Raw genomic sequence first — 23,327 nt, 5'->3', positions numbered from 1 at the left:
CTGAAGTGCACGACATATATTGGCTCTGCTTAGAATTTAATCGGCTAAAAGAGGCTTTGGTAAACAATATATCTGATTTCTGATTCTCCTTGCCACTAACTGCTCGTAACAATGCATCTTCACGCAAACTTGGTGGATTAGATCCAGGTATAACTAAACAAAAGAGTAAAGAAAAACTTATTAATGTATACAACATATATTATAAGGAATCATAACAGCGGCCACATGAGATATCGTGTAAAAATTCAAAAAACAATAGAATGCATCTATCATTGTTGCCGTATTTAGACTGGTGATCCTCTGTAGGCTGGAAATTAGTCATATCTGAAAGAATAGAATTGACATTTCTCCCACGAACCCTATGTTTTGTATCTGGTTCGACAAAATCAACAAATCAGTTAAATATAAATAGGAAAATGTTTGCATGCTGCATCATCATGAGGATTAAAACCTTGTTCACTGGTGGCATTAGATGGATTCAAGATTTTCTCAATATTACATCCACGAACACGCTTGAATCCTGAAATTGAACATAATAAGAATAATGTCATGTAGCGTTTCAATCATGAAAACATCAAACAATCTAACAACACAGTTCTGGAGACACCAAGGGAAAATATCAAACAATCTAACAAAAACAGTTATGGAGCAACCAAGGTTTTAAACAATACGTTGAGACTGCATTGTAAACTCCAAACAAAGTTTTTAAGTTCAGAAGCAATACTGTAACTCCATTGTAATCCGTCGACTGAGGGAGAGATAGAGAGGGGGATGATGATTTGGAAAAAGATAGAGAAAACGATGTAACAAATTGGAGAAAATCATGCATGATTTGATTTGTTCAAATCATTTTCCATAGATAGATTTATTTTTGAAATTCAAATAATAACCATATAAATTAAGATGGGTCAATTGAATTTAATTGGGTAGTCCATGGATCTAGCAAAATGTATAGGATTTGGGTCATGTGTAAATTTTTTACCCAAATTGTTAAATAGGTAAATTATGAAATAGTCATTAGGTATTATAGATTGACGAAATGCAATCACGTTTTAAAAATATTAAAGAAGATTCATACAACGTTGGCCATTTTTATACAAAAATATTATAACCAGATTCCATATTCACAAGTCATGTTATTAAAATCGAAGTAATCTAAATCAGTGTTGTAAAAAGCGCATTAAGCGTACGCTTAAGCGGGGGCTTAAGCGGAATCGGAGGTCAAAGCGCTTGGATTAGTGCAAAATCGGATATTTAAGCGTTTAATAAAATTTAAGCGGGTTTAAGCGGTTCTAAGCGGAATTAAGCGGATTTTGACCGATTAAGCGGTTTTTGACCAATTAAAAGGGGAATTAAAAATAATTAGAAAAAAATAAATCTTATTTTTAAAAAAGGTATAATTTGATATTTTTAAATGTTACTTGTATTTTTTAAGTTGATTATGACTTTATGAATTATTATTTTATTGATTTATTATAATACGTGAATGTTATCTCTTTATTAAAAAATATTCATTACTTTTAATATATACATATTTATTTATTTATTTATAATCCGATTAAGCGTCCGCTTTTAAAACCGCTTAAGCGCCCGCTTTAGCGCTTAGAAGGTAACATCACCGCTTAGGTCCGATTTGCGTTTTTTAATGATCTAAGTTCAAACGAAAGATCATGGGAGGAATAAACTCTGGAGTGCTACATCCCAATCTGAATCAAACAAAACAGCTTTGGCGAAATTTCCAAAGTTGTAAAGTGAAACAAGTACAGTTCAGTCCCCTTCATATATACAAACGCACCATTCCAAGAAAAACATACACATAATTAAATCTTGATCACAGGTCAGCAAGCTCTGATTTTGATGATCACCCTTTTCAATTAACAGTCTTCTGATTGCTCTTACTCTTTGTCTTTCTGTTTTTATTTAATTTTTCATCTTTATTGGTTTTCTTGTATATATACACAGATACATACATACAGATAGACAATGGCTGCTTCTTCTGCTGCGATTCTCTCCGTTGTATCATCCACTCCAAATGCTGCCTCTTTTTCTAAGGTCAGAATCACTACTATTCTTTTACTTGCGTTTTGTATGTGTGTGTGTGTTTTGATTCTTTTTTTTTTAACTTAGATATTCAGATTTGATCTTCATCTGATCATATGTTATTCCTTTGGTATAATTATGCAAGTTGTAGTGCTATAAGTATTTATTTCCTTTGCTAATGTTTCGCTTTCGTTGTGTTATGTGTTATGCTTCTCTTGTCCATCTGTGGTTGCATTCTTGTTTTTCTCGAAAAGGGTTTTTAGTGAAATAGGAAATTTAGACATAGTTGAAAAGATGTTACGGTTATGCTTTCTTTGTAAGACCTTGTTTTTGTTTTATTGAACAGGAAAAGTTGAAGCTTGGAAGCTGCAATTTTAATTCTGTACTATGGCAGGGGAAACAACCTTCCTTCTTCAAGACAAAGGTAATAGACTTCATTTCATCATTGTGTAGACTTACTGACTTTTAAGTTTTATGACTGCTTTCCTCTTTTCAGCCCTTAAAAATCGGTAAAGATGGAAAATTTTGAGTTTGACATTTTATTTGATCTGTCTTCACACAGGTAGAAATTATATTTTTGAAAATGTAACATTCCGTTCCCTAAGGCTGGTGGAAACCATTATAGTCTGTGAAATGGAGTTCCAAAGGAAACAAAGGATAAGAAACTAATTGTTAATCTAGGAAGAATAGCTTCGTACGCAAACACAAAGAGAAAAACTAGAGGGGGAGAGAGCGAGAGCGGGATTGGGAGAGAACAGGGTGAGGGTAATTGGGAGAGAAGAGGGAGAGGGAGAGGGAGGGGGAGAGAGAGAAAGAGATATCTCGTTTTTAAACCTTTACCTAGTCCCCTACACCCAACCATTCACCCTCACAAAAACATTTATTTTTACATTCAATTTTCATATCTTTTTCCCTATTTTCTCTGTGTTAATATTTCTTAGCTAATTACTATAATTTATTTTTATTTGCAGTCTCTTAGTAAGGTTACAATGTCTGTTGCTACTAATGTTTCTCGATTTGAGAGTATAACAATGGCGCCACCAGACCCAATCCTTGGTGTCTCTGAAGCATTTAAAGCAGACACAAATGAAATGAAGCTAAACCTTGGTGTCGGAGCATATCGAACTGAAGATCTAGAACCATATGTGCTTAATGTTGTCAAGAAGGTGAATGGTTTCTTCTTAATCTCTTGGCAAGTAATTATATTTCTATTATTATGTATTAACTAATTTAACTATCTTTTGTTTTTTTGCTAAATAATATAACTATCATTTTAAACCCTTTGCCTTGTTTAAACTGAGATAAATAAAGTTGGCTCAAAAATCATTTCTTAGTAATGTTGAAATTGCAAAAGCTCGTGTAGAAATTTTAGTTGGACTAAGTTATTTAATATCGGGTCTTCACTTTAGTTTTTGTTTGTATTGTAGGCAGAGAATCTAATGTTGGCGAGTGGAGAAAACAAGGAGGTAAAGCAGCTATATTAGCGTTGAATTTTGTTATTTAAAGATTATCATTATTATTGCGAATCTTTTTGCAATTTAGTTTGAATGTATTCTGAACTTTTGATATGCTTTGTTTAGTATCTACCCATCGAAGGATTGGTTGCATTCAACAAAGCTACAGCAGAGTTACTGTTTGGAGCAGGCAATCCAGTTATTCAGCAACAAAGAGTATGGACATAAAATTCAGCAGTTCCCAAAAAAACTTTCAGACTTGTATATCTCATTTACCTTAGTGTTATTTCAATGTTTAGGTTGCAACTGTCCAAGGACTTTCTGGAACTGGTTCTCTTCGGCTTGCTGCAGCGCTTATAGAACGCTATTTCCCCGGTGCAAAAGTTTTAATATCTTCGCCAACATGGGGTGGGTATCATCACTCTACTAAACTTATTTACGTAGTTCTATAAATAAAATTAAATGCTGAGCTAAAATTAAAATTGCAGGTAACCACAAGAACATTTTCAATGACGCCAAAGTTCCATGGTCTGAATATCGCTACTATGACCCAAAAACAGTTGGTTTGGATTTTGATGGGATGCTATCAGATATAAAAGTAATGACTATTCGACTATATCTTTTCTTTTCGAGATGCCTAATGTGAACTTATCTTTTGTCTCATGTTTCTGAGAGAGCAACAGTGCATTACACACTGTTTTTATCGTCGCTAACTTGTCACCGCTGATATCATTTCATGCTATTACAGTGTGTCTTATCCTTACTAGCTGATTTGTTATGATTAAAAAATTAAATCTGGTTTGATGTCATAATTTATTTGAGACTGAAGCTGATTTAGAACCCTTAAACCGCACGTAGATAATCCTTGTAAATTTGCACCTGCAGTTACCTTTTATATCAGATTTTTCCTCGTTCCTCTCACTCTATTTTCTTCTCCAAATTACGATATTGATGTCATATGATTTAGCTTTAGTCATCATTTGTGTGGCATAGTTTACTTCATTAGTTTATGTATCCTGAAGACACTGACTGGAGCTATACTATGGCACATTGCACTAAGATATAGACTGCCCCCGCAGCTGAAGTGCTGAACCAAATGTAATACAGATAGTAAATAATCTATGGCTGTGCGACGTGCCAATAATGTTGTTTTTGGTTGGTATGAATGACACTTGGGGAGAATGGAATCAGTCTTCCTGTAATCCATCCCTATGATATCTAAAAAGAGCTCAAACTATGATTTGAAAAGAAATGCTCCACAAACCTTTCCCATTCCATTCTCTCCGACCAAACAGTTTAAAGGTTTTATTTACCAATCATTAAAAGTGATTTTTCTTCAATATAGTAGGAGCATCTTTGTGTTTTAAAAAACAAAGAAAGATTCAATGTAAGGTGGGTTAAACTCCATAGGTATGAGAAGATATTAAACAAGAGAATAGCTGCTGAAGAAGGAAGACATTATTAGATGGATGACTTGCAATTCCAAGCAGATACAAAGCGTTTTATGAACAAGTTTTTGGGCCTCTATTAGTAAGAGGTATTAGTGAGTAGAATACCAAGGTTTGGAAAGATGGACTCTGGGACTAGTTAAACTTGTTTTGTTATGTAGTTCAGAAAAACTGACCTAGGAGATTAAAGGGTGAAAAAGATTTATTTACTTTATAAATGTACCTGAAAACCTTTTGGAGGAAGCCTCAGAGCCTCTATTAGTCAGAGGTATTAATGAGAAGAATACCAGGGTCTGGAGAGATGGACTTTTGGGCTAGTTAAACTTGGTTTTGTTATGTTCAAAAAAACTGACTACGGAGATTAAAGGGTGAAAATGCTAGGGTGAAAAAGGTTTATTCACTTACTAGCTGTACCTGAAAACCTTTTGGAGGAAGCCTTGGAGCCACAAAGTGTGTCATTTTTTTGTTTTTAGTTGTCCTCTCCCGACCCCCAAAAAAGAATTTGTATAAATTTAAACTCTTTGTTTTACTTTTATGAATTTAGGTTTATAAAGTAAATAGATATAGGTTGTCTGAATTTTATATTTTTTGATCTAATTGTATCAATGTTGAGATTAATTAGCTGTAGTACGCAATGGTTCCACTTTCCAGCACTGTGTCTACAACTTGTAATGAATCTTTCCTTTAATAGCTTATTCTCTATGACTGATTATTAGAGTGTGGGTCGCCTCTTCTTATTTCTGTATATCAGCTTAGTGCATCTAATGAGCTCTTATTGTTTATGTTTATAATCTTGTACTTTCTTGCAGGCTGCCCCTGAGGGATCATTTGTGTTGCTTCATGGATGTGCTCACAATCCAACTGGTATAGATCCAACCCCTGAGCAATGGGTTAAAATTGCTGATGCAATTGAGGAGAAAAACCACATTCCGTTTTTTGATGTTGCATATCAGGTACGGCTATTTAAGCTTTACAAGAGATTCATTACATATTATCGTACTGAAGTCGTGGAATTAGTAGAGTAACTCACTAAAATGATGTTAATGTATAGAGAAGTGTAGTTTCATATACACCCAGTATTTCGTAAAACAAAATAAGTTTTATTATGAAATTTAAAACAAAATGAGAAATCTTGCTTGCATAGCTGTCTACACGGGTTTACATTATTAGTCTATCAGATCATTTTCTATTTAAGTTGTAGCTATATCAAGAGTATAATTCCAATCTGTTGAACTAGGTAAAATTTTCATTTTACAAACTATGATAGTAAATGTTATGTTCCGGAACTCATTGCAATACAGGGATTTGCAAGTGGAAGTCTTGATGAAGATGCATCGTCAGTGAGATTGTTTGCATCACGCGGAATGGAGCTTCTAGTTGCCCAATCATATAGTAAAAACTTGGGCCTCTATGCAGAAAGGATCGGTGCAATCAATGTTGTTTGCTCATCAGCAGATGCAGCGACAAGGTTTGATGACCTTACATATAGTAGATAGCACTTTCTTATGAATGTACTAATCTGTGACCGCAAGGCCTAGCCCAGCGGATACCACTCCCCTCGTAGTAGTAAGTGGGAGACTGTTCAAACCTCCATGGAGACGTGTGTGTGAGTATTTAAAAATCTGTAATTGACCAATGACCATAACAGAAAAAAAAGCTTTAGAATATTAAAGTCCATGACTCAAAATTGTTTAAGATGGAGAAATAACAGTTTTAGGAAGGACTACGCAATTTACCTTGGCAATCCATCACTGGGCAGCTTCATCCAGTTATTGTTCTGTGGAAAAGCTGTAATGTTGATTCAAGATATGAATTATATCTGCTATTACGACATAAAGAAGAAAATAAGAAAGAACGAGTTGGGTGCAACGAGGACGTATACCTCATGTTTTTGCGCTAGTATTTCCTTATAGCTTCCCCTATATGCGGTGACCATGTTTTTTTTGTGTTAATCAGCTAGGGAGCAGGAAATACACGTTGCTTGTGCATTGGCGTTCCTATCTGAAAGCTAAAAATTAACCTCGGAACATAATAATTGTATCTTTTCTATATTATTCATCCATACATGCTAATGCTGGCTGATTTTCTTTTAATTTTTTATTTTCTGTGCTTTGTTCACATGCGAGCTGACGCACACACGTGTCCTTGTATCTATTTATTTGATTGTGCATTGACGATTGGATTAGAATTTTGAGACCTGATGAAAACTCTATACTTGGTCAGACATTGTAGCCTGCATGGGTACAGGTGTTGTCAACAATCTAGTGACCATGGTGCATATTTTTTTTTATTAGTTTGCCATGTGCTTAAGGTGACTTGTATAGTTTTGACTACTCTGTTTTTTTTACCAACTCACAAACTGTTCTTTTAGGGTGAAGAGCCAATTGAAGAGGCTTGCTCGACCTATGTACTCGAACCCTCCTGTTCATGGTGCTAGGATTGTTGCTAATATTGTAGGAAATCCTACTCTCTTTAATGAATGGAAAGAAGAGATGGAAATGATGGCTGGTAGGATAAAGAGTGTCAGACAGAAATTATTTGACAGCATATGCGCAAATGATAAAAGTGGGAAGGACTGGTCATATATTCTCAAACAGATTGGCATGTTTTCTTTCACAGGCTTGAACAAAGCTCAGGTGAACTTCTTTGATATATACTGTGTTATATGCAGTTTTTTTCCTGAATTGTTTAAGTATGAGATTTCAGCTCAGAATGAGAGAAAAGGGTGGAGCTAGTTTTCATTGAGCGGGGAGATTAGCACAAATAGCTCTAGGTCAAATTTAACTGCAATAAACCATATATTTGGGCTAGCTAGTGACATGAATCTTAGAGGGTATATTCGAATATAGTATAATAATTGATCCACTAAATTTTATAATATTTTTCCTTTTACCGTGTAGTCGGTTCCATTGGTAGGAATTAAAGAATATTTCAAACCTCTTACATATCCTGAAACACTGTTTCTCTTTCTTAAACAAGGATGAGTTTTTTCTTTAATATTTGACCGCTTATAATCATCTTTGCTTCAGTATATTGTACAGCTGAATGAGTTCTTCAAATACATTACTTTATAGTATGTTTTTCTAACGCAACCTTGCTGGATATCTGTACATCATTCTTACGTTATTTACTTTCCCTGTTAATTCAGAGTGACAACATGACTAACAAGTGGCACGTGTATATGACCAAGGACGGAAGAATTTCTTTGGCCGGTTTGTCTTCAGCGAAATGTGAATATCTTGCTGATGCCATTATTGACTCATTCTACAATGTTAGCTAGAAAGAACAATCTAAATACACTAGGCAAGACATTAGTGATTTTTCGAGTGGAATACCTTGAAAGTTGATTACAACTTTGATCAGGATGTTGTAATAATCCATCTCCAGTTTTTGAGATGCCAACAGTAATAGGTTTGCACTACCTTTCTTCTCTGGCAAAGAAGTTAGTAATGCTTTACGGTGTTTTTTTTGGTAATGTGACCATATTGTAATGTTACACCGGAACAAATTATTTGTCACATGCGTACATCAGTGTCCAGATCATCCATGAACCATGACATAACCCAAACTAACATAGGATTAGTGAGTACAACAATCAGGTTTTAATTACCGGTGAGCTTACATCTTCGAGAAAACTATCGACTCAATAGCTAATCGCATCAATTTTAGCTAATAGCATCAATTTTCTAGCGACAACCAGTTTTATACGGGTAATTGCGGAACAGATAGCTAACGCCTTTTTTGCTCTGCTGTTTGGAATAGCGCTTTTGATTTAAAAATTAGCATATAATCATGCCTCCCATGTTTTCATATATATGAAAATTATAAGTTTTACTATCAAACCTTCTCAAAAATATTATATTTATATATTATATCTCAAAATATGTATAAATTATAAAAATTTACCAAACAATCATCTAACCTGGTAGCCCTTTTTCCACCAGCATTTTTTCTCACAGCACAACAGTTTTCAATAGCACTCCCAAACGACGAATCCTTAAACATAATACTGACTATTGTTGTCGGGGTTAGAAAATTTGTATGCCTACAAACTTGCAACTCCATTTGTTTCGGTTTAGAGTTTTACTTTGTATTTTTGGCATAAATAAAGTTTATTTTAAATAAAATTAATAAAATTGATTTTTTTTTCTTCAAAATATGAAATAAAAAATTAAAACATTATTTTGGAACAAAGGTAGCATTTTACAACTATTGCAATCCACAAATCACGTAAAATTATAATCGCACTTTAAAACCATACATAACTGTTAAAAAATGCCAGACACAAAAAAGTGTACAAGCAATTGTTACCAAATAAAATGGCATAATTGATGTGACAGTATAAAATAATTTAATTGATGTTATTGATGTGATGTCGGGGTCCATTTTTATTTAACGAATAAAAGTCCGACACATAATATTTTATAACTATTTTATAAACAAATTTTATATTCCTAATATTTTCCTAAAAATAGTTGTATCATTTTATAGAAAATGTGCAATAGGTTGGATGAGTATCTTCCTCGGGTGTTTGATGGGTCTATTAAATGGATTCATAAATATAACCTCTAAAGGGTTTTTGAATAAATTTACATATTTTTTGCCATAATAACAATTCATAAATACACATAAATCTGATACATCAAAATTGAAAGCCTAGCCTATTGTAACTCTTATCTCAGCCATAGCGGCATCAACGCCTACAAGAAGCGGCGGAACATTGCCAATCTGTTCGCGAATTGGGAGTTTGGTCATTTTCATCTTGCCTAACTGTTGTTGTATGATGAAGAAATAAAGTACGGGTGAACAAAACAACTCAGCAAAATAACATGTATATTAATTAACAATATATGAGCATTCTCGTAGTATTTATGAAAGTATTGGTCAAGTAAAAATGAATCAAGTTGATATCTTTAATGCGACGAAGTCGTAAAATTCCCTATATATTATATATATATAAATAGGGAGTTGCTCAAATGAGAACCTATCTTAAAATGAGATATGAGATCTAATCTTATCCCTTCATTTTATAATATATTTTTTATTTTTATTTTAATCCCAACCATACATCTCTTTCTCTCAATTATTCATCCAATTTCTTTAATCCATTTCTCACATGGACAACCACTGCCTCTTTCCATTCTCACCCGTCGTCGCCACTGCTGCTCCACCACCGCCCACCTCTCCCCCCACTCTCTCTCCCCCTCCCTACATCTCACCCCCTTCTCCCCATCACTTATCTTTATCACCCACATACCTCTGTCTCTCTCTTTAAGCATCCCACCAACCCCCACCAGCCGAGTTGTCGCCAATCCGTCCCTGATCATCATTTTTTCGCCTCTGTTCATTAATTTTTAATGATTTTTCTGCAATTATTGTAGATCCAGCTTCAACGAATTCAGTCCTATCGATTGATGGATCCGTTTTAGCTTCGACGATTTCATTTTCGGTTTGTTCCGTCAATTGTTTTTAATAAAATTTGATGTTTTCTCAATTGTTATTGATTATTGTTCATTTTATGGTGATTTTGGGTTGTAGTTGGAGATTCATTACATATTGAGGATCTGTAGATGGTAGTGTTGGTGGTGATGTGATATTGAATTAGTGATTGTGCGATAATGTTGTAGGAGGTAGTAGTTGTGTTGCTTCGTTAATATTTACGACAACAATGGTGGTAGAAGCATGTAATCTGGTGATTTTTGTTATAAATTTGGTGGTCGGAGTTATGAATAGACCTGGTGGTTAGATCTGGTGGCCGGAAACTATGGCAGAATGTGGTGATTTTTATTTTTCGTTGGTGATTTTTAGTGCATCGGTGGTGATTTTTCATTTTTCGGTGGTGATTTTTCATTTGACAGTGGTGATCTTATGTTTAACGGTGGTGATTTTCTGGTGGTCGCCGGAGTTGGTGGCGTCCAGAAATGGTGGACGCCGGAGGTGATGGTGGTTAATGGGTGGTTGAATTAGATTAAAGATAATTAATATTAAAATTAAATGTTAAATGAACGGTGAAGATCAACATGATGTATTTAAATGAGTGGATAAGATTAGATCTCATATCTCACAATTATGGGGTTCTCATTGGAGTAAGACCCTATATAAATATATATAGTTTGTTCAATAATGCAAACTATCTTTATCGATAACTTTCTGAAAATCTTTTATGCATAAGATAATCATTAACTAAATATAAGTTTAGAAAGATGAAGTTACAAACACTCCAATATACTTATATCTTTTTAAAAAATTACTTGAACTTCAACTGTTCAAAGTATACTTAATTTCTAAGATTCATCATATAGATGAAGCTACAAGATAAAACTTGTATAGAATCAATCTGTGAAATGTTATTTAAAAAAAATGAAGTTACGAGATACTTCATGAGTCCCGATATACACACACAGAGACATATATATTTATATATATCATACACTTCTTGAAAACATCTGTTATGAAAAGTATAAACACAGTTATAATACCCAATAATTTTGGAAGGAGGAAAACTTTGGCATAAACCTGATACCTTGCTGATCAGGTATAGATATCAATCAAGTCACCTTTTCTATTAGTAGATTGATGAATTCCCCACTGGTCATCACCCTGGCCGCATTAGGACCTAATATTGGACCGTCTTCCGGCCTCTTACGCATTGATGGACTGCCACTCAGCCACTTACAATTTGATTGACTCCCACTGAGCCTATGTTGCCTATGCCAATACATTTTGATTGGCTTACTTCCCAAACGTTGGGCAAGTAATAAAAGACTCTATTACCAATCAGCAACTTCATTGCGATAAAAATACACCACGGAGTCGGATCCCCAAGGCTTTGAGCGAGTATTTAAATTCCTCCACGAAAGAAAAGATTTATATTAGAAACGAGTTTTGGGATTCGTTTTAACTTTTAAAATCATTTTGAAGATTTGAAAACATTTTTGAAAATGTTTGAAGTAAGGATGATTTATAAAATAAATCAATTCTGATATATTAAAAAATATCTGAATATTATTATTTAAATAATATTCCCCTAAAGAATAGTTTTTATAAAAATAAATGAAGTAGAAGTTTTGAAACCAATACTTCAAACAAATAATATATAACAAAAAATATACTTATATGAAAATAAGATCTTTATTTGAATAATTGCAAATAAAGTTTGATTACTATTCAAAACTATCGAATATACCTTATTCGATTAATAGTTATTGAAAACCATATAAAATATACTCGGGAACCTCGCCTCCCGGTTTTAGGAAAAATGTTCAACTTTGGGTCCCCTATACTAAGGGAATGCACAACTACTGCTTATCTCTAGCATATGTATTATGCAGCTTATAAGTGTTATGCAGGACATGTCTGTACTATAATAAGACTAAGTCATTTTGACAACCCTAAGATTTAGTTGTATGATAGTCTAAATCTGTATTTTGTATTGTATTATTTGAATCTTTAAATATGTCAAAGATCATACTGGAGTATGTTTTTGTAAACAGTCTCAAGCCTAAGAATAAACTCTGGAAGAAGATCAACAAGATCATGCCTCATAGAAATTGTGAAGAAGCTTGGAGTTAAATAAATCAGTTTTAGGAAAAATGTTCTAAGTCAAGATATCTACAAGTCATATATCAAGTCATACATAGAAGTCATTCGAGAACTCCATAATGACTTATCGAGAAGTCCAAAATGGCTAATAGAGAAGTCTCAGATATGTCGACAAGTCAAATGAAGATATGAAGATTGGAGATATCAACAAGCTATTTCTGCATATGGAGAACTCAGAGATATCGACAAGTTAAAGTAAAGATATAAAGATTGGAGATATCGACAAGTCAACTTCTCATTAGAGATCTCAGAGATATCGACAAGTCAAAATGCATATAGAGAACTCAAAGATATCGACAAGCCATTTCTAAATGCAGAGATTTAGAGACCTCGACAAGTCAAGTTCACTTATAGAGAACTCAGAGATCTCAACAAGTCAAAAACACTTATAGAGAACTCAGAGACCCCGATAGGCCAAAATCACTTATAGAGAACTCAAAAACCTCGACAAGTCAAAAACACTTATAGAGAACTAATAGATCTCGATAAGCCACTATACTTATCGAGATGTCAATTCTCTATACAACAAACTAGAGATCTTAATATGAACCTCAAGTACAGAATGCAGACAAGTTAAATATTCAAGATTATCAATCAACAAACGATCTAATCACTTAGATTGAGAAATCTACAAAAGCAGCTTGAAGAGTGCAAGATCAAAGGCCAAGATTAACTGACAAAGGAAAGTCACAGACCTACACGACTTGCAAAGATACACTAAGCCATAAATGGAAAGTTTTAGAGATAACTTAAAGTATGGTTTAGTACATCTTATTGCATGTTGTGTAAACCTATATTTACTAATCTATAAAATAAATAGTGGTCCTTTGCTTTTAAATTGTATCAAACAGATCTAGTTTTTCTTGTACTCTCTCAAGGAAGAAGCTGAGTTCTTTACTTATAAAGAACCCAGGATTTGTAACAAGACACTAGCTTGATTTTGAAATATTGTGTGCACTGTTTTATTTCAGCTAACATAATATTACTGCATTTATAATCTGCTTTGTTAACCAAGTAACAAACATTCAAAAAGCCTTAAAAATATCCAAAACACATTCACCCCCTCCGTGTTGTATTCATTACCTAACAAGTGGTATCAGAGCAAAATCTAAAAGCAAACAGATTAAAGATCATGGAAGAATGAATACACAGAAGATTAGCAGTGTTAAGATACCAACCTTTGATAAAAATAACTACACATTATCGAAGAAGAAGATGGTGTTATTTCTTAGGATGACCAATCCCTTGTACATCCAGATTCCGAATAATAGACCTTTCACTCCTATGAAAGGATTGAGGAATCTACAGATGGAGATATGGTTATCCCAGCTCATTATGATCCTAAAGATTCTTTAAAATATATAGACATTAAGAAAGAAAAAGTTTCTCTTGATTGTGGTGTGCAATTAATTCTGATAGAGTCATTTGACAATGGCATGTACAATAACATTGTCAACTGTGACAAAACTAAACAAATCTGGGAGAAAATAGAAATTCTATGTAAAGTTACAGAGGAAGTTAGATCCAATCAAAGAAGAATACTGGTATCTCAGTATGAGGGTTTCATGGCTGAACCAAAGGAGAGTATAACTGATGTCTTTGAAAGATTCAATAAACTGATTAATGACTTGCAGCTTCATGACAAATACTATGAAGCTAAGGAGGTTAACTTGAAGTTTTTTCTCACCCTTCCTGACCATCTAGAACAGAAGATTTCAGCTATAAGAGAAGGTAGAGACTTGATCCAAATGACACTGAAGGTTTTTTTTATGATATTTTAAAAACCTATGAACTGGAAATGATCCGAAGAAAATCTTTAAGAGCTGGTCAAGGGCACATTTTTAATGGATCAAGTGCACTAGTTGTTAATGACAACCAGTCATCTGATGATGAACTAGAAATTCAGACTCTAGTTGTTCAAGTAATGAGCAAAAGAATAAGGAACCACGAAAGCAAGTTATTCTTGAACTTGAAGAGGATGAATTCTATACCTTGGATGAACTGGATGAGTTTGATCAGTCCATGGCTTACTTAGCAAGGAAATTCTCTAACATTAGAGTAAAGAAGACAATGTTCTTCAAAAACAAGGGACAAACATCCAACAAGGACAACAGCTGGAAGGCAAAGGCACAGTACAATTCTGGCAGCAAAAATGGCTACAAAACAGGATCTGTTGACAGGTCAAAGATTAGGTGCCTCAATTGTGATAAATTAGGCCATTTTTCTACAGAATGCAAGAAGCCTAAGAAGGTGAAAAAGGACAAGGCCTATCTTGAATTGGAGGCAAAGTATGTGGCTCTTCTAAGAAAGCAACTAGGGAAAGCTTATATTGCAGAAGGAAAGAGTTGGGATGATTTAAATAATGATGATGATAAGGAAGTAAGAAACTATGCACTCATGATCTTGGAGCAAGGAAAGTCATCCTCATCATAAACAAAGGTACCAACTCTTACCACTATTGATTTAAATGAAAGTTAATATAAGGAGACTGTTGAAAAGATGAGCATAGAAATGTTCCACATCCATACTAGCATGGTAGCAGCTACTGAGGAGGTCAATAGGTTATCAAAAGCTAATGAAAGTTTGAGAGTGAGAAACAAAAGTTTGAGCTACTGCTTGTGGAGCTTAAGACAGTCAAGCAAGAGAATGAATATCTAAAGAACAAGCTGAAATGTGCTAGTAAAATAGAAGCCGTGTTAAGAGAAAAGATAGAGAATAATGAGATGAAATTAAAGTCATTCAGGAATGCATCTCAGCTAGTTGGTCAGTACCATGAGAAGAACAAGCCATGTGCAAACATAACTATTGGCTTGGATTATGATGCATTGAACAAGAACAAAAAGGTTGAAGGTGACAGAGGAAAAAAAATTCTAGATGAAGAAGTCCCAGTTATGTTGAGGAAAGTGGATGCACCTCTTTTCAAGGCATGAAAAGCAAATTTTAGTGAAGTTGAGTTGGTGATAAAGCAACAGCTTGCTGATGAGGATAATGATAACAAATGCACATAAATAACTCCAACTCATAAAGCTAAGAAGACGCCCACGATGAACTAAACTCCCAAGAAACCAATCAAGGAAGTTAAGGCTGAGAATGCAGGAAAGAAGAAGAAAAATAGAAATGGGAAGGTTGGAATAAATAAAAGAAATAACTTTGAATTTGTTGCAGATGCTCCCAGGAAACAATGTCAAAAGCGTGGCTCTATTAATCATCTAACTCACCTTTGCAAAAAGGTTGTTAGCAAGCCAGGAATGGGAGCATGCAAGTATAATGAAGCTAAGTCTAATGATCCTTACTCATTCTGTGACAAGTTTGATTGTATACCTTGCAACATGAAAGCAATGGCAAGTTGCCACAAGCTGAGAGTAGATCTTAAGGAAGTCAATATTGAGTCCTCAACTAAAAAGGAAAATGCACATCAATTAATGAATTTGATTCTTTCTGATTCATCAAATTCTACTTCTACCAAATCTATTAACAAGAAGAAAGAACCCAAAACTGCTTGGGTTGCTAAACACACTTAGTCCTCATTGTGTGCAGGGCAAAGTAAAGAAGGTCATATGGATAATAGACAATGGATGCTCAAGACATATGACATGTGATATGACCCTGCTATCACAATTTGAGGAGATGGATGTCCCATTAGTGACTTTTGGAGACAACAACAAAGGTTTCACAACAGATATGGAAAGATAATTTCTGGAAATGTTGTCATTGAAGATGTAGCACTGGTAGCTGGTCTTGACGTGAAACTGCTTTAAAAGGAGCAAGGAAGAGAAGCTTATTTATTGCAGACCTGGACTCAGCAAATGAGGATGAAATTTTTTGCTTCTACAGTAAGGCATCTGAAGAACAAAGCAAGTTGTGGCATAAAAAGCTCGCTCACCTGAATTATAAGGCCATCAATACCCTAGTTAATAAGGAGTTGGTGAGAGATATGCCAAATCTGGTGCTTGCTTAAAATGAGGTCTGTGAGGCTTGTCAAAATGGAAAAAATAAAGAAATCAAGTCACAAGAGTAAAAATGTGAATTCCATAAGTGCGCCTTTGCAACTTATTCAAATGGACTTATTTGGACCAATTAATGTCTTATCAATTTCAAGGAAGAAATATGCACTTGTGATGGTGGATGACTACTCAAGATACACATGGGTAGAATTTATGCATTATAAGGATGAAAATCCACACATCATAATTGAACACATCAGGAAGATTGAGAAGCAGGATGAAAATCAGGAATGTGTGACAAGATTGAGGAGTGACAATGACACATAATTCAGAAATACAACTCTAACTGAATTCTACAAAGACAAAGGCATTATTCATGAAATATTAGCTGCTAGAATACCTCAGCAAAATGGGGTAGTTGAAAGAAAGAAGAGAACACTAGTAGAGGCTTCTAAAACAATGCCACAGGATGCTAAATTTCCAACAAGTTTTTGGGAAGAAGCTATCAACACTGCATGTTATAATAAAAATAGATATCTCATTAACAAGAATCTTGGAAAATCACCCTACTCATTCTTATCTAAAAGGAAGCCTACTGTGAAGCATCTTCATGTGTTTGGAAGCAAGTGTTATATTTTGAAAGACAACTCTGAATATGTGGGAAAATTTGACTTTAAGGTTTTTGAAGCAATTTTTCTGGGATATTCATTGGATAGAACTGCCTACAATGTCTATGTGCTTGAACAAAAGAAAATTATGGAAAGTACAGATGTGATTTTTGATGATGACAAGTGTCCAGGCTTGGAATGCCTTGATGAAAATGAAACCGAGGCCCTTAAATTTGAAAATCTCAATATTGATAGTAATTCTGAAGCTGAAGCTAAAGTTAACACAAGCAATGGAATGAAAGAAAAGTCAACTGAACAAGTGAATCATGAAAATGGAAGCTCATCTCAAACACCTGAATTTGATAGCACAAACTCAGGGGAGAAAGAGGAGAAAGTTCTGCAAGTCATGCTAATTGTGAAGAAAATGCAGAAAACTCAAGCCAACAAACTCACACCAGGAAATGGGATAGGAGTCACATAAGAGAAGTAATTATTGGGATCCAACTGCTGGATTGAGAACTAGAAGTGCAACTGCTAATGAATGTTTACATGCATGATTTATTTCATAAATTGAGCCTAAGAAAATTGAAGAAGCTCTACTTAATCCTAATTGGATATCTATTATGAAAGAGGAGCTAAATCAATTTGAAAGAAACAAAGTTTGGGAGTTGGTCGTGCACAAAAGAACAGAAGTGTAATTGGAAGAAAGTGGGTGTTCAAATGGATGAAAATGGAATTGTCAATAGAAGTGAAACAAGGTTGGTTGCAAAAGGCTACTCATAGGAGGAAGGAATTGATTCTGATGAAACTTTTGCTCCAGTTGCAAGACTTGAAGTAATAAGAATCTTTCTTGTATTTGCCGCACACTAAAATTTTAAGGTGTGTCAAATGGATGTGAAGAGTGATTTCCTTAAAGGTGACTTGGAAGAAGAAGTGTATGTACAACAGCCACCTGGATTTGAAGATCTTGAATTTACAAACTTTGTGTACAAACTATCAAGGCTCTATATGGACTAAAGCAAGCACCTAGAGAATGGTATGACCCACTGTCAGAATTTTTGCTTAAACATAGATTCACTAGAGGAACAATAGATAAGACTATCTTCTACAAGCAGCATGGTAGTGATATGATTCTAGTTCAGATCTATGTGGATGATATCATTTTTGGTTCTACTAATGAAAAGCTATGTCAAAGATTCTCAAAGCCCATGCAAAGTGAATATGAAATGAGTATGATGGGAGAGTTGAGTTACTTTCTTGAATTTCAAGTCAGTCAAAGAAGTGATGGAATCTTCATCAGCTAAACCAAGTATGTTAAAGATCTATTGAAGAAGTTTGGTATGGTTGATTGTTCACCTGCATCTACACCTATGTCTACCGCTACTAAGTTAGATGAAGATAAGAAAGGAAAAAGTGTAGACATTTCAGGTTATAGAGGAATGACTTGATCTTTGTTATATTTGACTGCTAGTAGACCATACATTATATTTGCAACATGTATTTGTGCAAGATTTCAAGCCAATCCAAAAGAATCACATTTGATGGCTGTGAAAAGGATTTTCAGATACTTGAAGGGAACTCCAAACTTGGGATTATGGTATCCTAAGGGAACATAATTTGAAGCTGTTGGATACACAAATACAGATTTTGCGGGATGCAGGGTTGACAGAAAGAGCACTAGTAGAAGCTGTCAGTTTCTTAGACAAAGAATTGTATCCTGGTATAGCAAGAAACAATAATATGTGTCAACTTCCACAGCTGAGGTTGGATACATAGTTGTTGGAAGTTGCTGTCTCAAGTGCTTTGGATTAGAAATCAGCTAATGGATGACGACCTATGTTACACAAAATTTCAATTATGTGTGACAATACTAGTGCTATATGTATTGTGGCTAATCCATTTAATCATTCTAGAACAAAATACATTGATGTAATGTACAATTTCATTAGAGAACATGCTACAAATGGTACCATTGAGCTCATTTTTTTTTCAAATGGAAAAACAGTTAGCTGACATTTTTACTAAACCTTTGGATGAAGCTACTTTAATTAGACTTGTAGGTGAAATTGAAATGCTAAATTCTTCATCCTAAAGGCAAGAACTCATCTAATGTTTTATAGCAGATTAATTTCTAATAAAGCAAAATTAATTTGATTTAATTAGAAATTAACTGGAATATGAGTTATAAATATTTCAGAAATCTATGTATATTTATTTTTCAAAATTCAAATTTAGCTTGGAATTTTTCAAATCAAAGAAAACTGTCCAAATGTTAATTCACATTTTTAATATGTGAAATTAGCACGAGGAAGAACAAAAAAGAACAAAAGTATATAGAGAACTGAGTTCTCGATAAGTCTAATTGACTTCTCGATAAGTCATTTTGAGACTTCTCTAGTGAGTTCTCGATAAGTCATTTTTCCGACTTCTCGAAGGACTTCTCGAAAAGCTTTATTATGACTTCTCGATAAGTCATTGTAGAGATCTTGATAAGTGATAATTCACAGAGTTCTCTACAAGTATAAACTTTAGACTTATCAATAACTCAGAACTAAGATAATTTAACTTAATAAATTATTTTGGTACAATACTTTTGATAAAATTCATTCTGATTTTATCTTGATTCATTCAAATGAAAATTGGAAATAATTTAATCAATCCAGGACAAATTGAGTATTTATTTGACATCTCGACAAGCCAATTTCTAGTTCTCGATAATAGTCAGGAAAATGACATATCGATATGTATCTATTCTCAATATGACTTCTCGATAAGCATATCCCAAACATCTATTTTAAGTTCTCGATAAGTCATTTACCTTTTACTATAAATACCCAGACATCTCGACATACACCTCTTTACGCTTTCGAGATCTCTAAGTGACCTAATTTTTTAAAATCCAAACCTGTTTCTCTCATTTCAAGTTCTTTCTCTCTAATTTTTCCTACCCACTCAAATTCAAACACTTACAATGGCATCAAACACAGTTATACCCTTTATCCCAAAGGAAGGAACCAACTATCTTGCATTTACAGATGCAAATCATGCTCCTGATACTTTCAAGAGTTTTATGAAGTTTCTTTCTGAAACATACTTTGCAGGTGCTCTAACTGCAAATCCAGTGCTGTACTTTGATATTCGCAGGGATTTTTAGAACACAACTATGGTGAGGACTGTGGTGCATGAAAACCAGGCTGTATCCATTGTGGTTAGTTGCTCTATTATAGACCAAAAAGTGGAATTTTCTGAGGATGATGTCAATGTGGCTTTGGGCATCTCTACTGACAAGATGGTTGAGGTTCCAACTTAAGAAGAGCTAACTGAGTTCATGGAATTCATAAACTACATTGAGAAGATCAATTTGGCAAGCCTGAACAAGAAGAACTTGAGGATGAAATGGTCCTTTCTATTTGACTCCATTGTTAGGGCCTTCACTTGTAGAAAGACAAGGTGTGACAACATCTCAAGCGTTGTCCATAGGCTGGTGTTCTCAATGACCGGCAACAGAAACCTCAATGTAGGTCATCTCATCATGGAGGAGCTGAGCATTAAGCTCATAATTCCCTTGGAATCAAGAGGTAAGGAAATCTTTCTTCCTAGATTCATAATGTCTGCTTTAAATCATAAAGTGCATGACATTCACATGCTAAATGATACAGATAGAAAACAAATAGGCAACTATAAGCAAGTGTCCAAGGTTCTATTTGGTTCAATTACTACTAAAAATAAGGTAACTGTAACTCTTAGACTCACTCCATTCATGTTGGAGAGATTCAGGACTTACCCTTACCCTATGCCTGACATGAGGTCTAACATTGAATCTAGTGCAGTAATTGCTTCTGTCCTAATGGAAATACAAACACAGGAACACCAACAGGGGCCTTCCCATACCGAGACCCCTTCTTCTTTACCTATAACATCTAGGAAACCAACCACTTTATCCTCTCAAAAGGGAGAAGTGAGTAAAAAGAAGAGAAAGCAGGCACCATTAACTATAATAAATGAGAGTGGTGAGGATCAAACAGAACCAGAGTCAACCTTGGTCAAGAAACCAAAGAAGGCAAAACAAACTGAGTTGACCACTCAAGCTACCTATGCATCCTCCCAAAATGATGTAGTTGAAAAAGAAGGATTAAAACAGACTTTAGGGGCATCCTCTCAACAGGGTGTCTCTATTGAAAAGAGCACTCTCCCTAGTGCACCATGTAAAGAGTCTGCACCAACACTTGAACAAATTCAAGTGTATGAAAGAAGAAATAAGAATGGCACACAAAAAGAGAGCACATCTTTTGAAGCTCCCTCATCCATTCAGGGGTATCTACCAACACTCAATTCTGAAATTCGAAATCTAATCTCTCAAATTTCTTCTTCATTCAATCAAACACTTGAATATGATTTTCAGGTATTTCCAACATTATGTGACATGGTTCAAGAGACTGTTCTCACCACCCAGGACCCAAATTTAGTTGGTGAGAGGCTACATGCTGGGGTAGACCTTGATGACATCAACACAAACACAAGAGTTTTATCAATTTTTACTGAAGACCCCTGGTAGTTTCAAATGCACCTTCATGTGCAAATCAACCTTCACAGGTTGTAAGGTTTGAGGGTAGTTGATAAGTGGCATTTTATACCACTTAGAACGTCTTAAAATGGCTTAAATTGGTGTCTTGAAATCAAGCATTTTGTGTATTTGATGCATTTTTCTAGTGTTTATGCGTTTCAGGGTAATAGTTGCATTTTGGGGGAGTAATCATCAATAATAAGCCTTGGCATGTGTCTAGCATCGCGAGAGGGAAGAAATGAGTAGATTACAGCGGAGAAACATAGCAAAAATCAGACATTTTCCAGTAGGGGTCTGAGCGCCCGCTCAGCTATGCTGAGCGGCCGCGCAGGGACGGGAAATTAAAATATTTATTTTAGACTTCTACTTCTGTTTAGCTTCCAACTTCTGTGTAATCTGAGTTTTATGAGACTTCTATATAAGTAGATTCAGAGACGTTTCACGTGTGTTGAATCGTTGTATTAATCGGGGAGCGAAGGAGATAAGGAAGAAGATCGTTTTAGCACACCGCAACGAAGAGGAAGCATATTTTCTTGTGATTCTTTATTTCGTTGTAACGTTGGATGCTAGTTTTCTTTGCTTTAAACCTATTTACTCTTGTGACGTACTCTGGTTTAATATAATTACTTTAGTTATTATTCTCTTGTGTTTATTTATCATGTTTTCATATGAACCCATGATGACGATAAGTGCTATCATGGGCTAATCGTGATCATGGGGTCGTAACGGATTTACTATGGAATTCTTTAGTTAGTTGTTTAATACCTTAGTGTGTGATGATTGTATGATATCTAGTATTGGTTGTGCGTATTCGTCTTATGTGCGTCGCGAACATATAAGATAGGGTGTTAATCTCTTGTGAAGCGATGATGGATCTCGAGATTTAGAACTTGCCATGCTAGCATAGGTTCATGTATGATGTTGCATGATTAGTGGGTAACTCTAACTGTTTTATTCGCCCTGTGTAATAAAAAGGAATAACTTGTGCTTAAATCATTATGTTGTCAATTTCTGTAGACATATAGGGACTCAACATAATTGATGCCTATTCAACTTCTATCTTAATTGTGGATGTTTGGTAGAATGGTATTAGTACAATGAAAGTTGGCTTTTATCAGTTTCGTGTTATTCGATTAATATCATCACTATTGCATACTAAGGGTAATAACAATAACTATTGAAGAAAGTAGTAATGAAGTTGTGATCTCATGAGTGTTTTAATATTGTTAATTCGAAGTGTTAATTAAGTGGTTAAATTTAATAGTTAATTGTAGTTCATAATTAGTTAATATTATTCTAAGTGTTATTGTCTTAACATTGAGAAGTAAACATACATTGGTGAGTGAGTTGAAGTGAACATAATTAGTCCGAGTCTCTGTGGGAACGAACAAGAAAGTATTCTATATTACTTGCGAACACGTATACTTGCATGAATATTAGCGCGTGTTTTCGCCCTAACAAGTTTTTGGCGCTGCTGCCGGGGACTCAGCGTATTTGTTTAGTTTATGTACTTACCATCATTGGTCGTTAGGACTCAGTGATTAAGATGTGTTACTTATTGTTTCCGGTTGTGTTTTAGGTACTTTAGCGAGCATTTATGCAAACTCGTTCTCATAATCGCAAGAGGACTTTAGATACAGCTGAGGAGACAGGCGAAGTTCTTGATA

At 34.6% G+C, this 23,327-nt stretch overlaps 1 protein-coding gene across 1 annotated transcript; it reads left to right on the top strand.

Annotated features, from left to right (window-relative positions):
• Positions 1-1,674: 1,674 nt before the first annotated feature.
• On the top strand, positions 1,675-8,460 carry LOC141671535 (aspartate aminotransferase, chloroplastic). Its single transcript, XM_074477807.1, has 12 exons — positions 1,675-1,837; positions 1,963-2,052; positions 2,387-2,464; positions 3,012-3,206; positions 3,468-3,506; positions 3,621-3,710; positions 3,794-3,902; positions 3,983-4,092; positions 5,752-5,895; positions 6,244-6,410; positions 7,314-7,578; positions 8,091-8,460. The coding sequence occupies exons 2-12, from the start codon at positions 1,984-1,986 to the stop codon at positions 8,220-8,222; spliced, it is 1,398 nt and encodes a 465-aa protein (XP_074333908.1). The 5' UTR covers positions 1,675-1,837; positions 1,963-1,983; the 3' UTR covers positions 8,223-8,460.
• The last annotated feature ends 14,867 nt before the right edge of the window (positions 8,461-23,327 follow it).

Source organism: Apium graveolens, chromosome 7, assembly GCF_009905375.1.
Source record: "Apium graveolens cultivar Ventura chromosome 7, ASM990537v1, whole genome shotgun sequence".
NCBI lineage: Eukaryota > Viridiplantae > Streptophyta > Magnoliopsida > Apiales > Apiaceae > Apium > Apium graveolens.
This window is presented reverse-complemented; position numbering and strand designations above follow the sequence as displayed.